General features: G+C 37.4%; 1 protein-coding gene across 4 annotated transcripts in view; it reads right to left on the bottom strand.

Moving 5' to 3' along the window:
- Cdh20 (cadherin 20) overlaps nucleotides 1–17,322 on the bottom strand; it is a 238,774-nt gene that overhangs the window by 32,176 nt on the left and 189,276 nt on the right. For all 4 annotated transcript variants that reach the window (XM_040737753.1, XM_040737757.1, XM_040737755.1 and 1 more), the window contains 2 exons: nucleotides 14,117–14,370; nucleotides 2,897–3,033 (listed from right to left, as the gene is read on the bottom strand). In XM_040737753.1, the coding sequence (XP_040593687.1) occupies nucleotides 2,897–3,033; nucleotides 14,117–14,370 (391 nt within the window). The remainder of the gene's footprint in view (nucleotides 1–2,896; nucleotides 3,034–14,116; nucleotides 14,371–17,322) is intronic.

Raw genomic sequence — 17,322 nt, 5'->3', positions numbered from 1 at the left:
TTCTCTCCTCCCAACTTTATATGGATTATAGGGGTCAAACTTAGGCTTTCGTAGTAAATGTCTTTACTGGCAAAGACATTTTGCTAACATTTTTGCTTATTTTGCATTATTTTTCACTTGTTTGTTTATGGTCCTTGGTGATACTATAGCTATTTTAAGAATATTTTTGTATCTGCTTTGATTTAGTCTTGCTATTATTAAAGTGGCCTGTTGTTTTATTCTTTTGAGTGGTTTTGGAATTGAGCCCTCAAGAACAGACAGCTTTCTAAACCCACTAATAAATTGAAAAGTATATCTATAGTGACAGATGGACAAATCACAAAAGAGAACACAAATATGCAAAGGTGGGTAGCATGTGTCTGCCAAAGATCGTTTGTTATTGAGTCCAGCAATACTGACATGGTTGAAATTCCAAACAAAGACTTCATCTGATCAGGGCTTTGCAGGAGGATACAAACAAGCAGGTGAGTGAGACAAGAAAGGCAGTTCAGAGCCTGGATAAGGAAGTGCCATGGACGAGAAATTCTGCAAGAAAATTGAAATTCTCAAAACAAAACAAGCGGCCCAGTATAGTGGCTCACATATTTAACCCCTGCACTCAGGAGACAGAGGCAGGTGAATTTTTATGAGTTCAAAGCCAGCCTAGTCTACAAGGTGAGCACCAGGACAGCTAGGACTATTATACAGAGAAACCCTGCCTGTCTCACAGCTCCCCCTAAAACAAAACAAAAGCAAAAAATAAATTAATAAACAATTGTTGGAAACGAAAATTCCAATATGTAAAGACCGTGAAAGGCATTACCAGTGAACTAGATTAAGCAGAAGAAAGAATAATTGAAGTTGAAATTGAGGAAATAATGTATTCAGATATAAATAGTGAAATAAATGAGCACGATCATAACTTTCAAGGACTCTCAGACATGGAGAAGAGAGCAACCTGGGAATGTATAGTTAGAAAGAGCTGAGATACTATATAAAGGCATAAGAAACCTAGTTAATGAAATAATAGAAGAACATTCTAAGAAATCCACAACTAATCTCAAAAGACATTGAAAATACAGAATAGCCATGTCTAGAAAAGAACCTGTCATCATAGTTACAATGCCAAAACTACACAACAACAAAAATAGTAAAGGCTACAAGAGGGAAACACTAACTCAACAGATGCAAACCAATCAGAGTAGCAGCAGACTCTTCATTAGAGATCCCCAAAGCCGGGAAAACATGGAATGATAATCATGAAACATAGAAACTAAATAACTGCCAGCAAAGATTACCCAGATTCAACAGTTATTGTTTAAAAACAAAAAGCATAATGAGCATAAGCTAAAGCAGTTCGTGACCATTAAATCCATCTGCAGAAGATTCTTAAAGGACTATGACATGGGAGAGAGAAGCACAGTCAGGAACTTGAGAGCTCAGCAAAAGGTACGTTTTGCAAGAGGAGTTAAATGAATAGAGGTGAACTGGTAAAGAACCCGTCATACTCATCACAGTAAACCAGAAAACCATTAATATTAATAGGAGAGAAAGAAAAATCAAGTGATAATCAAACCAGTGAGGAAAACAGTGAAAAAAATGTATAGAAGTCAGAAAATCTTTCTAAAAAATATAGATTGCTTTTGCTTTTCTATTAAAAGATAGAGACTAGCTAATTGGGTCAAAAACAAGAGATGACTGTTTGTTCTTTTCAAGAAATACCACACGGGAAAAGGCAAGGCTGAAAAATGAAAGGATGGAAAAATGTACACCTAACAAATGAAACCTGGGAAACAACTAGGATTAGCTAAAGTATACTTTAGGATTAATTAGAAGAGGTAAATAGGCTCACCACCTGCGAGTAATAAGAAAAATCACTTAAGATGCAGTTTTGGTGACCAGCATGTAGGTGACAGAGGCAGGCATATTTCTCTGAGTTTGAGGGTAGTCTTTTCCACTTAGTGAGTTCTAGTCCAGGATGGGGCTACATAGTGAAATTCTGCCTCAAAAATGACTGTAAACATATATTCCTTGAATATTGGTACACATAATTTTATAAAAGCGAACACTGAGCATAAAAGGACAGAAAGATCCAGATATAATAATAATGGGTGACATCAATACCCCACTGTTATAGATCATCTAGATTTAAAAAAAAAGAAATCAGAGAAATTTCAGAGTTAAGCCTCCCCATAGATCAAATGGAATTTATAAATATCTACATAATATCTCACCCAACATATTTAGAATATACATTCTTTTTAGCAGCTGATGGAACTTTCTCTAAAATTAAGTTATGTTACAAAAAAGTTTTAACAAATACAAAAATAAGCTCAAAGTAATTTCTGCCATCAGATCATACAATAATAAAAAAACCTGAAAATCAATAGCAAAAAAGCTATAGAAACATGAAATTAAATAATAGATTCCTCAATAGTCATTGGGTTATTGAAGAAATAAGAGAGGAAATTGAAAAAAAATCTCTAGAATCAAAACAGATCGGAAACAAAACATAGTAGAACTTTCAGGATCCAACACAGATAGTTCTAAGATGGTGTGTCCTAGCTAATCTGCAACATGACAAAGAGCGTCACTACATTTTCATGGTTCTGTTCCTGAGAACTGGTATTGCTGCTGGGAAAGATAGCTTTTCTCCAGGCCTTCTGAGTCATAAACATGTAATAACTCACCTCCTGACTGAATAATAACTGAGCAATACATAAAAACAACAAAACTGAACTTAATGAAGGATGCACCTCAACTGAAACATGAACTTTAGACCACATCACATGATCATTTATTTGGATAATTTCATTTTCTCCTCTGGAACACGTTGTTTGTTACAAGGCCTAGAAATTTTCACTTTAATACCTGTACATTTTTAACCTTGTGGAGACAAATAAATTATGTTACTTACTCATTTCCATAGCGAGGACTGTTATATTATGCCAAGAAAACTCTTCTCTGTCTAGTGGTCTTGCTGTCATTAGAGCTCCTGTTGTAATGTCAACATAGAAAAATCTCCCAGGATCACTGCTTCTATCTATGGAGTATCTGCAAAGATATGAATTATGTGATTATTTTCACTTAGATAAACGTGAGAACATAGTTTGAGGGAAGGGAGTATACACATAGTGTTAAAGGTGACTCAGTCATCCCTGAGTTGTGAATATGTGACTACTGTGGGCTTTATCATGCTTAAGAGAAACAAAAGTACTTTTTAAATGAACAGAGTGCTCAGGACCTTATGACACTTTCAACGTAATTTATGCTATTTAAATATTGAAACTGATCCAAGAGTTTTGGGGTGCCCTCAATATCAGCTTCTATTTATAATTGTTTGAAATTCATCTAAGTTCTTAAATGATTACCTGAAACTTGAAAAAGCAAAGCTACAGTCGTGTGGTTTTGTTCCTTGGAACTGGTATCACTGTTGGGAAGGACAGCTTTGCCCCAGGCCTTTCCACTCATAAACACGAATGACTCCACTCCTGACTGACACAGAATCTATTAGCTGAAGGTTCCCTTGTATTGGATGTTTCTAGTAGGATAGAGCAGGTCTGTTTGGTTGCCAATTATAAATAAAACTGAGTTTTGTTCATTTAGGTGGTTGACCTTCTGAAAAGTGTCATGCGACCTTCAAAATCTGAAGGGCATCACAAGCAGTTGTTCTGTGAAACAAAAGCTAGTTTTTCAGCTTTACCTGTTATTTCTATCATGTGTGTTCAATCTGGACCAATGTCATTTTATGTAGGAAAAGAAGGGTAGTTACAGGCACTTACACCAGAGAGTTTTAGACCTCTCCAAGAGGAAGAGTTACATGACTCATTTTGCTGTTGCATTATCTTTTGAGTCTTTAGTGATTTTGGTGGTGAGTAAGATTTGTAATTCTTGTTCAGTCTGATTTGGCAACTTGGTTCCCTCTATTCACCTGTTTTTCGTCTTGAGAGATGGAGATAAGCTCATGCATCAGGAAGTTTAAACTAAGACGTTTTGATAATCAGCTGGGACTGAGGACCTTCACTGAGAATTTCATGTACTCCTTGGTAAAGGTTAGCAACTTCTTATTTTTACTGAGAAATTATGTATTTTAGGATATAGTATAATATTTCTCTTTGTATATATCTTTGTGGAATTAAAAATCAGACTACTTAGCATACACCTAATTTCACTTATTACTTTTAGTGGCAGGAACATTTAGAATCCATTTTCCTGCAATTTTGAAATATACAATATATAATTATCTAGTTACCATCTGTATAATAGATCACAGGTCTTCCTGTCTAACTAGAACTTTGTTTCCCTTGGCCAAAACATTCTCTTTCTCTGTCCATCAACATTGTTGGCCTTAGTCTATACTAACTAACATTTTCACTCTTTTATCAATTCAACCATTTAGATTCCACATTTAAGTAACATCATGGGGTATTTGACTTTCTATGCTTGGCTTATTTCACACAGTATCGTGTTCTTTAGATTCATTGGTGCTACTACAAATGACAGAATTTCCTTCTTTTTAAAAGGCTTAGTGGTATTCTCTTGTGTATGTATAAAATGCCAGATTAAAAAATCCATTCATCTGTTGATGAGCACTTAGGTTGTTTCACAACTTGGCTTTGTGAATAATGTGGCAGTTAACATGGAAATGAAGATGCTTCTTCTACATACCGATTGTAATTCCTTTGGATATATGCCCAGAAATGGGATGGCTAGATCATATGATAGTTCTAGTATTTTGAGTAATCAGTACAATATTTTCTAAAATGACTGTGCTAACTTACATCCTCACCTACAAGGTACCAAGTTTCCCTTTTCTGAACACTATGTTATTTTTCATCTTTTGGGGAATAGTCATTTTAGTAGGTGAGATTCCCATCTCATTGTGGTTTTAACTATCTTCCTGAAGGTTAGTGATGTTGAGCTTCTCCCCTGCTCCCCATCCATTTGCAAGGCTCTTGTGCATCTTCTTTTGAACACTGTCTGTTTAGGCACTCTGACATATCTGAAAATAAGATTATTTGTTCTGGCATCAAATTACAACAAGCAAAAGTAATTAAAACTGCCGCATGCTCATAGAAATAGAGACATTGATCAGTGAAAAAGGGGTGAAAGCCTATAAATAGATACACATATGTTGGTTAACAAAGGTCTTTGTGACTACAGGGAACCCAGGAATATTAACACCCAGGATTTTACTTTCAAAGGGAAGGATATATAATCTGTTTTGCCAGAAAAACTAGGAATTAATAGCCTTGTAATATGCATTATCTATTGGGCCAGGTCATATCAAGCTCCTATAACCAGGAACAGGGGTGGCAAGTTATCTAAATGACCCTTAACATCCAGGGTGTTTCCAAGCTCCCACAACTAGAACCAGAAGAGGTCAAGAGTCCAAATGACTTCTACAATGTCTATAATATGGCCAACAGTAGACCAGAACCTTTCTTAGGACCTTAAGCTAATACAGGTAGCCTATCTCAAGAACCCATCTTTTTGGAAGAAATGACATGTATGATGAGTTAAGTTTTGATGTAATTATGCTTTCTTGTACACTGGGGATTGTATTACAACAAGAAGCTTTAAAAAATTGTATTGTGTTTTAAATATGCTGACAGTGAAGACCTGGCATCAGCCTCTTCAAAGTCTTTGATCCAGGTTAAGAAGTCAGTCTCCACCGAGTTTTCAGCTTCATCTCTTCAAGGTTTGTTTCCCTGCCTGGACACCTTCAGGGTTCCTCTCACATATATTTATGATAAATTCATTGGATTTTTGTTAAAGATACCAAGAATACATAATGGTGTAAAGAACCATCCCTGATGACTAGTGTTTGCAAAACTGGCTGTCTACATACAGATGAGCCTTACCTGGCCCATTTTTACAATAATCAGCTCAAATGAAATAGATACTTAAAATCAGAAACTAAATCTACTAGAATAAAATTATACAACATTGGTATGGGCTGTGATGTCTTGGATATAACCCCAAAGGAACAGAAGCAGAAAGAGCAAAAATAAACAAACAGAACTGCATCGAACTGAAGGTTTTGCAAAGCAAAGGAAAAAAATCACAAGATGAAAGAAAACCCAAAGATTGGGAAAAAGAAAAAAAGGAGCTAGTGTTCAAAATAAAGAAGTAACTTGTTATTTAAAGATCAACTGATTGTAATAGCTAGTATGTGTTCAACAGCAGTCACTTTGCTGTGTGTTTAACACACAGCTTCTTTTGGCATTCTCATATCTTTGGATATGTATCCTAATCATCAGGTAAGCAAACTGAAATTTAGGGAAATTAAGTCACTTTCAACTAAGATTTAAAACAATCTATTATTCTTTATAGCTGTAGTGTTCCTTCCTTCCTTCCTTCCTTCCTTCCTTCCTTCCTTCCTTCCTTTCTTTCTTTCTTTCTTTCTTTTTTTTTTCGGTTTTCCAGATAGCCGGGTTTCTCTGTATAACAGCCCTAGCTTTCCTTGAACTAGCTCTTTAAACCAGGCTGGCCTCAAACTCATAAAAATCTACCTTTACCCCGTGAGTGCTAGGATTAAAGGCATGAGCCCTCCTTGCCCAGTGCTGTAGTGTTCTTACAAATTGTTTTAAAATACAGACCAAGGATAATATTCAGATCAAAATTTTAATAAAAATTAACAGAAATGGCAGTCTTTGTCTAAAAGTTGTTGAGACAGAGAAATTACAGTTTCCTTAAGAATTTATTTTTGTTTTGAATTATATGTATATGTGCGTGTCTTTAGGGGGGAATGCGTATGTGAGGAGGTTACTGCTCAGGTCATTGGCTCCCCAGGAGCTGGAATTAATAGGCAGTAGTGAGGTGCCTGGTGTGAGTGCTGGGAGCCAAACTTGAGTTCTCTTAAAGAGGAGTGAGCATTTTTAGTCACTGAATCGTCTCTCTCCTGAAACTGTAATTTTGATAGTAATAACTTTAAGTGCAGTGTTTTGCACACTGCAGCTTGGTGAGCTGTGAAATGAATATGGTTGATTATGATTAGCATTGAAATAAAATGAAATGGAATGAGATATATGCATGCCAAATTATCATATGTAGTGAGGATAAATACTGATGTAAGTAAAGCCATCTATCTGTCATCTATCTATCTATCTATCTATCTATCATCTATCTATCTATCATCTATCTAATTATCTAAATGTATGAAACCTTTTGCTTCAACTTTATACATTTCTGTAGAGATTCATGATTTCTATTCAGAGAGTTAGGATTTGAAGGGGCAGCAGATGATTAAGAGCCAAAGAAATTGGAGTAACTTCAGATGTGGAACAATTTCTCTTTGGACTTCCTAAGTGTTATGGAACTTAAGGAAGACAATGAACCTCTCTGCTATGATTCCTCTTTAACAAATATTTATTATTTGCTAGACTTTACTTAAAACATCAAATGTAGTGAGTCAATTATCCTCAAAATAACTGTACTAGCAGGCATCAGTATTATTCTTGTTTTATAGATAACACAATCTGGAGATTTAAGAGTTTAAGTCACTTGTCCAAGGTTGCACTCCTGGGAATCAAATCTAGGGAGTTCAGCGTCAGGGTCTGGCACCTCAGCAACACCTACCAGTGCCTTATTGACGTATGGATTGTAGAAGATTGCCAAGAACACAACTTCAACTCTTCAAGATGAGGCATGATAACAACTGGTTAACGTTTAAATAAAAACACCTGTGTACTTACAAGATTCATTTAAAATGAGCTGAGCTGTGCTATTTTCTTCTGAGTATACCTGTGACTTGGCTTCAAAGTTTATCAGCTACTTTAAAAGTAGAATTTTCTTTTAGGAAATAGAGGTCTTGGTTGGCTAATGATAGTCTAATCTTTCAGCTCTCAGACATGTGAAAAGTCCCACATTTGGTCCATAGTGCATAACCCAAATGGCAACTCTCCAGGCTGTAAGCATATTGCTGGGGGAGAATAGCTCACAAGGAACCAGAAACATACCTCACCACAGCAAATATCACAGATGGTGTGGGAAACGGAATGACAGAAATAACCAAGTCACAGGACCCCTGACAGCACTGCCTGGTCGACACAGCAGGAGGCTGCCTTAGGAAGCTTCTCTCATCAAGTAGAATCCCCTCTTCAATTTCACAAGCTAGGCTACAGTGAGGGAATAATGGCCTTCATTTCTCTGAATGGGGCACTGGGCCAATTTCCAGGGTGCAGGAGAACAAATTGAATGTACAGATACAGATGGAAAACAAGGAAATTGGGACCTAGTGGTGAATCCTTATATGTGGTTTTCCTGTCTCGACTTTAACATTCTCACCTATTATGAGCAGAATATGCTTAGCACACACATGCAAAGCTGCCTTGAGCAGACAGTACTGACCTTGTTTGTCTGCTTGGATGAGGACATTCTTTGTCATGAGCAGGCTTGCTGGATTCACACACCAGGATGTCATAGGAGGTCAGGCCATTTCCATACCAGCAGAAGGCACTTTTAGTTGCCAAATTGCTCACTATTCTACTAACTGGAGATTATTATTATTATTATTATTATTATTATTATTATTATTATTGTTGTTGTTGTTGTTATATTTATCATCATTATTATTATTGTATTTATCAATGATAGAAGGGATCTAAGCATTGTAGTTTTCATATGCAAATAACTAAATTTACATTGTTTGGGGGATTACTAGTGAATAATGGCCAGCACTTATATCTTAGCACAGCATCAGCTTTTTAGAAAGAATATTATAGAAGTCCTAATAATCTTTTTAAAATATTAAATGGCCTTTAATCTGTAGTATTTTAACTTGAGGTGATAGGTTGATTTGGGAGGGTATTTAGTGTGCATTTTGCTTTTACTAATCCAAGTCATTAGATATTTATAACAAAAATGTACATGAGTTAGCTACATAACATACAAATTATATTTAAAACAGTTTATTTTAAAATCTTATTTATAATATTTTGTGTTTGTTGGTATCTGTGAGTGTATTTGTGTGCAGGTGTACATGCCTGTGTTCATAAAGAGGGTATCAGATCCATTGGGAACTGTAGTTAACAGGCATTTGCAGGATGCTTATAGATAAATGGTTTTATGGGTGATGGAGTCTGAACTCTGGTGCTCATGATGACTCAAACAAGAGCTCTTACCTACTGGGCCATCTCTTCAGTTCCTCAGATTAACTTTTATATTAATAATGAGGATATGGTATATAGTTTGAAGAGTTATTCATGGAACAGCCATCCCAGATTTCTTAGTAAATAAAAGCCACAGAGTTGACTCTTCGATACTTTCCCTTTTGAGATCTCTAAGAACCTAGGACCCTAATGTTCTTTGTGGACCTAGAGGCCATTCTGTGTTGCCTTGTGATGGCCCCAAGTCAAGATCCTTATATCTGCCAGTGTGAACTATTATTTGTTAAATAAAGTCAGAGGGGAAATTGTGTATGTGACTCCCGTCTTCTTACTATATGTCTGGAACCTTGTGTTTGCCAGTTTTCTGCCTCTCCACAGCCAGTGGACTCTGCCTTTACCTCAGTCTGTGTGTCCTTGTATTCATCCTGTTTAGACTCTTGGGAACAGTCAGGGACTTCCTTAGAACCCCGTCATGCTGATGGATGTCTTCAAAGGGCCCATCTGAAGTGGTGTTTTCTGTTAGCCCTACAGGTTCCTTCATCTTGTGTGTCTCATTTTGCTGCAGTCAAGAATGAGTCTTGAACCATGAATGTTTTTCTCTCCCCACTGCCCCTGCTGAGATGTCTTGAGATAATGGCTGTAGTACTCAATCCCAGATATGCCTTGTGAGGTTGTGTGTGTGTGTGTGTGTGTGTGTGTGTGTGTAGAGAGAGAGAGAGAGAGAGAGAGAGAGAGAGAGAGAGAGAGAGAGTGTGTGTACCTGAGTGCATTCAGTCTCTTGATTTATTTGTTACTCATTAGTGTGACTCCAAATCAGACCTTGTTTCCAGTGGTTATACACAGAGGTCCACAGTCAGAATCTGGGAAATATACTGCCCAGTCCACATTCTGTTTTAGAACTTGGAATTCCTTTTATTTATATTTATGCTTGTTTTATTTCTTTCCATGAGGTTTTATTCTTTACAGTAGTCACACATTACCTTCTTTGACATGTATCTCATAAAATAATAGATATATAATTAACAAGTCATGATCACAGAGTATATAATCATGGTTTTCTGAAAATATAAATTTATGCTACATCTGTTTCATTTTGTTGTTATTGTTATGGGGACATTATGGTTTCACTTATGTTTTTTTACAGCATAGAGACTAAGGTTGGAATATAAATTTATAAAGTTTTTGTAATTCAGAAAGACCTGTTTTTAAAAATTAAATAACTAAAGTCACTTTTAGCCATTTTGATGCTTGAACATGTAATGTGTTTACTAGTTAGTCAGAGGGAGAAGGTTTTCCCCTGGTAGAGTTATTCTCTGGAGAAAACCCTTCTTGTTAAACTATAAAAGCACAATTTCATTAAATACAAAACTGCACCAGATGAGCGAAGCATCCAGGTGACAGAAAAGGCTTTTGATAAATGGGGGTGTGTTCAAAATGTTTTATCTGTCCAGGGGCTCCAGATTCATTTTACTGTGTTGTGTGGCTTTCAACAATTAATGTGACAGATGGCCTCAAACAGCCTTGGAATTCTGATCATTTGTGAATCTGGCTTCAGAGGCTTGGCAGTGGCTGCAGAAGGTTGAAGTGTCAGCCTGTCTACCAGCTGTTTGCACTTGCTTCCAGAGTTGACTGGAAATAGCTGAGGTTCTAAGAGTAATTCTCCAGTCTTGAGGCAGAAGTGTCTCAGTTGGTATCTTCAATCAAAATATACCTTGGAGGGACAGAGATGGGGGACTGTGTGTAGTATAGAGGACTTTCTGGCCAATCTGTCTGTCATCAAAGCCGCTGACCTTAAATTTGGTCTTTTCCATTTGCTTTAAAAGTGAAGATGTTAAAGGCTAATAAATGTGAAAATATGTGAGTGATTTTCAAAATACAAAAGTCAGTAGTCTTTCTATATAGTAGTAATAAACTTTTTGATTAAGAAAGCAAGGGAAAGGCTCTATTCACCGTCACTTAAAAATACCCAGGACTAAAACTAAACTAGGAGAAGCTAAAGATCCTCACAATGAAAACTCTGAAATAGTGAAGAAGGAAACTGAAGAAGATACTAAAAGGTGAAAAAATATCCCCTATTCAGATTGGTAGAATTAGTATTGTAAAAATGGCCATAATACATGAAGAGATCTAAGACCCTCTGTAAACCCCATCGGGATTTCAATTATGCTCTTCACAGAGCTGTAGAAGCAAATGACTTGTTGACTTGTTTGGTTTTGTTTTTTGAGACAGGGTTTCTCTGTGTAGACCTGGCTCTCGATTTGTAGATCAGGCTGTTCTTGAACTCACAGAGACCCACCTGTCTCTGCCTTCCAAAGCAAAATGTTTATGCCCACAGATTGGCGCTGCTGTCAGCTGCTGTGGTGTCTACAGGGGCTCATACCAGGTTAAAATGAGGATAGCATGTGATTGTTGTATATTCAGCTGTAAGAAAGCATCTTTGTGTACTCTCCAATGCTCAGGGAACACTGAGAAAGAGGGAGACAGGAGGATTTTCAGAACTGGAAGATGTGGCGAAGGGTTGAGGAATGTTGTCCTCTAAGCATGGTATGGCTATTGCATGCTTGAGTGACAGCAGCTATGATTACCTGCAGAAGACTGAAACTGTCATATATTACCATAGAAGTGGTAGGGCTCATGAAGCCACACCCTTCTCTACAAATCTAGAAACAGTTAATGATTGCTGGGGGGAAGAAGAAACATTTTTTTCAGAGGTTTGACCACTACAAAGATGCCCATGTTCCAGTAAGCAACTCTCAAAAAACTCATCAGGTACCCCCAAACCAGAGTAAACCTCTAACATCAATAGACTAATGGACCAAACAAGCAAGCAAACAAACAAAAATATCCCAAGACATGAAAGTAGAAGAGAGACTAGTCTGGAAGAGGAAGAGGACCAGTGAGAGGGGAAGAGGACAAAAGAAGGTAACAGGAAGTGAGTGTGATAAAAATACATCGTATACATTTATAAAACATCTCATTGAAGCCTGTTATTATGCAGTTATGTATAACATATGCTAATAAAAGCAAAGAATCCTAAATAGACAAAGCACTAAAGTGCAGTGTTGAATGTATCACAATTCCCAATGTTAAATTATACTAAAAAGCCATAGTAACAAAATAATAATGGTAGAACAATGCAGTAGAAAGTGGAACCCAGAAATAAACACCGACAGCTGTAGCCAGAATCACATATTGGAAAAATGCAAGGTCTTCAATAAATGATGCTGAGAAAACTGGATATCCACACATTGAATGATGAAGCTGGAGCCATGTTTCTCACCCCTTACAAAAGTGAGCTCCAAATGGATCAAAGATCTTAACATAGGGACTGAAACTTTGAAACTGCTGGTGGAAAATATAGGCAATGCATTTCAAGATACAGGTACAGGAAAGATCATTTTAGGAAGGGGTCCAACAACACAGGACATAATTCTGAGAACTGACAAGTATGATTGCATGAAGTCAAGAAGCTTCTGCAAAGCAAAAGAAGCAATCATCATGGTGAATAGATGCTGCATGGAAAGGAAGAAATCTGTTCCAACCATACATCAGATAGGAGATCAGTGCCTAATACACAGAGAACTGCAAAAATTAAACACCAGTACTTCCTACAAATCATCCAAGTTGAAAAATGGGCTAGTAAACTGAACTGACAGTTCTCAAAAGCAGAAACACATAAAAGTGGGCAATAACTATTTGAAAATGTGCTCAATACTCTTAACTATCAAGGAAAGCAAATTATAACTGCTTTGAGATTGCATCTGATTTCTAGAAAATAAACAAGAAAAACACTAGTTGGGATGCAGGGAAAAAAGACCCCTTAGACATTGTTGGTAGAAATGGAATCTGCTGCTGCTACCATGGAAGGCAGTGGGGGATTCTTCCAAAACCAATAGAACTACCATGCGACCCAGCTGTATCTCTTCTGGTTATTTACCCAAAGGACCCCAAAGTGACTTGCAGTAGAAATACTTGCACAACAATGTTTATTGCTGCTCAAATTGTAGGACCAGCCTATGTACCTATCCACAGACAAGTAGATAAAGAGTTAAGTAGAATATTATTCATCCATGAAGAAAGAAAATTGAAATCATGGCATTTTCAGGAAAGTGGTTGGAATAGGACACCATGCTTTTTTCATCATGTTTTCTCAGATATGTGGTATTGCAGAGTTTAGGTTTAAATTTGTGTATGTGCACACACGTATGCTCATGCACTTGTGCACGCTTGTGTGTGTATGTGTGTGTGTGTGTGTGTACCTGTGTATGACATGAAAATGTAAAGGGGATCATAAATAAAATAAGATGTCTTAAGTGAAGGAAAAATGGGATTATGGAATCCCTGTGACATGAAAGCATAAAGGATGATTATTTATGGAGGAAGAAGGGAACCAGCAAAATGGGGTAAAGGTTATTATGGAGGGAGATGAATAAGAACAAAATATGAAGGCATGAAATACCACAACAAACCCATTTCTTTGTATGCTAACTTAAAAAATGCTGGTAAAGTTTGAAAAGAGGAGTGATTTTGAAGATTTCAACCTTTGTGTGTGACTGTGGTTGTTTTGTATTGGTGGGTCTGCTCTTGGGCTGTTTGCATCACTACTCTAGGACCTTTGTTAGTAACTGGGCACATTTTGGCTTGTTAAAGCTTGGGGGCTAATAGGAACATTTAGTGGGTAAAGGCCAGATATTCTGGCTTTAGAACTTTCCATGCCCAGGGCAGATCCCCAAATCAGCAAAGACTAATACAGTCCCAAGTGGCAGTGGAACCCTGATTGAGAATTAAGCATATGTGTATGTGTACATCTGAGCTAAGTCAAAGTGAGTTTAGGATATAATGACACTTAATTTTCCAATTACATGATGTTGTCATGTTATTTGAACAACAACAACAAAAATCTCAGAAAACAATTTTCAGAGATGGTACTTAAAAAGGAAGAAACAATGGTAAAATAGCCAGTACTTTCCATAATAGGCAATGGAAAATTCCAGGATATAGGGACAAAGTGAAATCTATGGGAAGACCTGATTGAGTTGTTGGTCACATCTGGGTCCTTGGCGGAAATGATCTGTATGGTGGTTCCAATTGTCACATCCTCAGGCACCTCCACAAAATAAAAGCTAGGTTCAAACACAGGGGGTTCATCCACATCCTCCACACTGATGTGCACTGTTGTCGTGTCCTGAAATGGGCCAAGGTTCAGAAAACGCATCTCCAGGTGAGGATTGGCTCCTTCCACCTTCAGAGTGTAGCTTTTCTTGCTTTCAAAACTCAGGGGCTGAAAGGCAATGAGAAGAAAAATGGTCAGCTGGTAGCATGAATGTCTAATCCTGGTGATTAGTTGACAACTCCCAAATTCATTGAAACAGTGAAAATAAAAGTAAAAACCAGGACATCTGGTCTTGTTCTGAAGTTCTTGGTAATAGCATCAGATTCCATCATAGGTAAAAGGGAAGGAAGATGTCTGGCAAGCTCAGTTTTCACTAGTTAGATTTTGCTCAGTATGGTCTGCAGAGGAAGTCTGAGGACCCTCCTTTGTCCACCTAATTTAAAAAAACAAAGTTTTGTTTCCAGAGACCCCTTCTGTTCCAGGTGGACAAGATGCCTGCTGGTGGCCTTCTGTTCAGGGGTGTTTCTCTCTTGGAAAGATGTCAAGCATTAAGATGGAGTGTGTTCTGTCCTAGGATGTCCATGTGATTAGGCTTTTGATTTTCCATTTTCTTCTTAAAATTTTTATTTTTGAGGTGAACTATTTTGGGGGAGAAATGGGATTAGTGAGAGTGAAGGAGGAATGGGGAAGGATGGGCGAGTGAGTATGAGTAGGATAAAATTAAAAAAATTTCTTCAGATCATTTTGTATGCTAGCTAAAAGTTAATAGATTTTTTTTCTTGACTTCAAAGCAACAGTGATTCTTTCTAAGGAAATATGTTACATGCCTCACAAGTATTCTTGGCACACTATGTCGTATCAACCTTTGTTTATTTAGTTTATCATAGATGTTCCCTTTCAAACTTCACTTTAAAATCTTGTCCAACATCTAACTTTGAATGCAGAAAGTTCAGAAGATGCTGGCACAAATGACCCAAAATTCTTTGACCAGGGCTCAGTGTAAGAAATCTGTTTAGTCTCTTATTTCATATTATGAAATATAAAATTGGGAGACTAGAGAGATGGTTCAGTGGTTAAGAGTGATTGTTGCCTTTCAGATGACCCACATTCTGTTCATAGCACCCATGTGGGGATGGTCTTTTTTATTACAAAATTTCAGTGTATATTCTTTTTTCAGATGTGAGGTCCAAAAGCAAAGACTCAGTTGGTTTTTATTCCCCAATGTGTAGCAAGGTCAAAGACCCAGAATGTAGTAAAAAAGTATAATTCATTAAGTAGTGCTACAAGCCTTCTTTCTATGTGTTAGCATTTATATGATGGTATATAAGAGTTTGATTGACAGGGAAATCCTGTGTATATGTAAATAAAGCACTGTTGGCCAATAGGGAAGCAAGATAGGTGGGACTAGGAGTCTAGGAGGATTCTGGGAAATGTAATGAAGGGAGCTGTCACCATGTGATTCCAGGGAAAAGGGGATGCAAGTCTGTGATCTCGGGAAAATAAGTCTTTATAAAAATATATATTGGTGATTATGGGTCAATAATGAAGTCAGAGACAGGCAACAAGAAACAATAACAAATGGCCAACAGCTGATAATTAATATAGTGTCCTGTGTGTTATTTGGGGGCTGAAACTGCAACAGGGCCCAGGCGGCTGGTGGGGAAGACAACATATGGTTACATATGGTGTCAGGAGTGAGATCATGAATTTCCATGTAAAAAGACAAAAGCTTAAAAGGGATTTTAGAAACAAAAGAACAGAGAGAAGCATGGCTTCTTGGTAGCAGCATTTTCTCAGGTGGGCTCTGTTTTGCTAGAGACAAGCAGAGACTTTATGGCCAGTTCTGGCAGTGAACTTAAGCTTTCCATCTTGGAAAGAGCCGTTTAAACAGTCGTGGTTTTTAGCAGATAAGACACATGACCAAAAAAAAAAAAAAAACATAAAGATTTATGGTAAAGTCAGATTCAAATGAAGAAAAACCTCTAAATGTTTACAGTGTGTTTAAAAATATTTGTAGTCTTGAGAGAAAAAAGAAACAGGATAGTGGTAAAAGAATTAAAAAAGCAGGTTGTGGTGGTGCATGCAGGTAGGATATGCTCCAGAGGCAGAGACAGGTACATTTCCAGAGAAACCCTGTCTCAGAGAAATAAATAAATAAAAGTAAAAGAAATAGAGTAATAATAATAATAGATGAATAAATAAGCCACATAAAGATGGAAAATACACAGAGAGTCTGGATACTGTATGCTATTGTGTTTTTCAGTTTTTTGATTGCTAAAGAATGAACACTTCCAGGTTCTGGCTATTACAAATAATACTGCTATGAACATAGTGGAGCAGATGCCCTTGTTGTATGAATTCGCCTCCTTTGGATATATGCCTAAGAGTGGAATTGCTGGGTCTTGTGGTAGATTGATTCCCATTTTCCTGAGGAATCTCCATACTGCTTTCCAAAGTGGCTGTACGAGTTGGCACTCTCTCCACATCATCTCCAGCATAAATTGTCTTCGGTGTTTTTGATTTTAGCCATTCTGACAGGAGTAAGATGGTATCTCAAAGTTGTTTTGATTTGCATTTCCCTGATGGCTAAGGATGTTGAGCACTTTCTTAAGTGTCTCTTGGCCATTTTAGCCTCCTCTATTGAGAATTCTCTGTTTAGTTCTGTACCCCACCTTTTAATTGGATCCTTTGGTAGCCAGAACCTGGAAGCAACCTAGATGCCCCTCAACTGAACAGTGGATAGAGAAAATGTGGTACATTTTCACAATGGAGTATTACTCAGCAAAAAAAAAAAAACCAATGGAATCTTGAAATTTGCAGGTAAATGGATAGCACTGGAAGAAACCATCCTGAGTGAGGCAACCCAGTCACAAAAAGACAAACATGGTATGTACTCACTCATATATGGATTTTAGACATGGATCAGGAGAGTGCCAGTCTGCACTTCCACTGACAGAGAGTCTGGGAAACAGGAAAGAACCTAAAAGATATGCATGGTACTCAAGAGAAGAGAAATGAGACATGATCCTCTGAACAGATGGGGAACATGGCAAGGGGTGGTGGGGAGGGGGACCTGGGAAATAGAGAGGGGGAGAAGTGGAAGAGAGAGTAGGACGTGGA

The sequence above is a fragment of the Mesocricetus auratus genome, unplaced genomic scaffold, assembly GCF_017639785.1.
Source record: "Mesocricetus auratus isolate SY011 unplaced genomic scaffold, BCM_Maur_2.0 Super-Scaffold_100676, whole genome shotgun sequence".
Lineage (NCBI taxonomy): Eukaryota > Metazoa > Chordata > Mammalia > Rodentia > Cricetidae > Mesocricetus > Mesocricetus auratus.
This window is presented reverse-complemented; position numbering and strand designations above follow the sequence as displayed.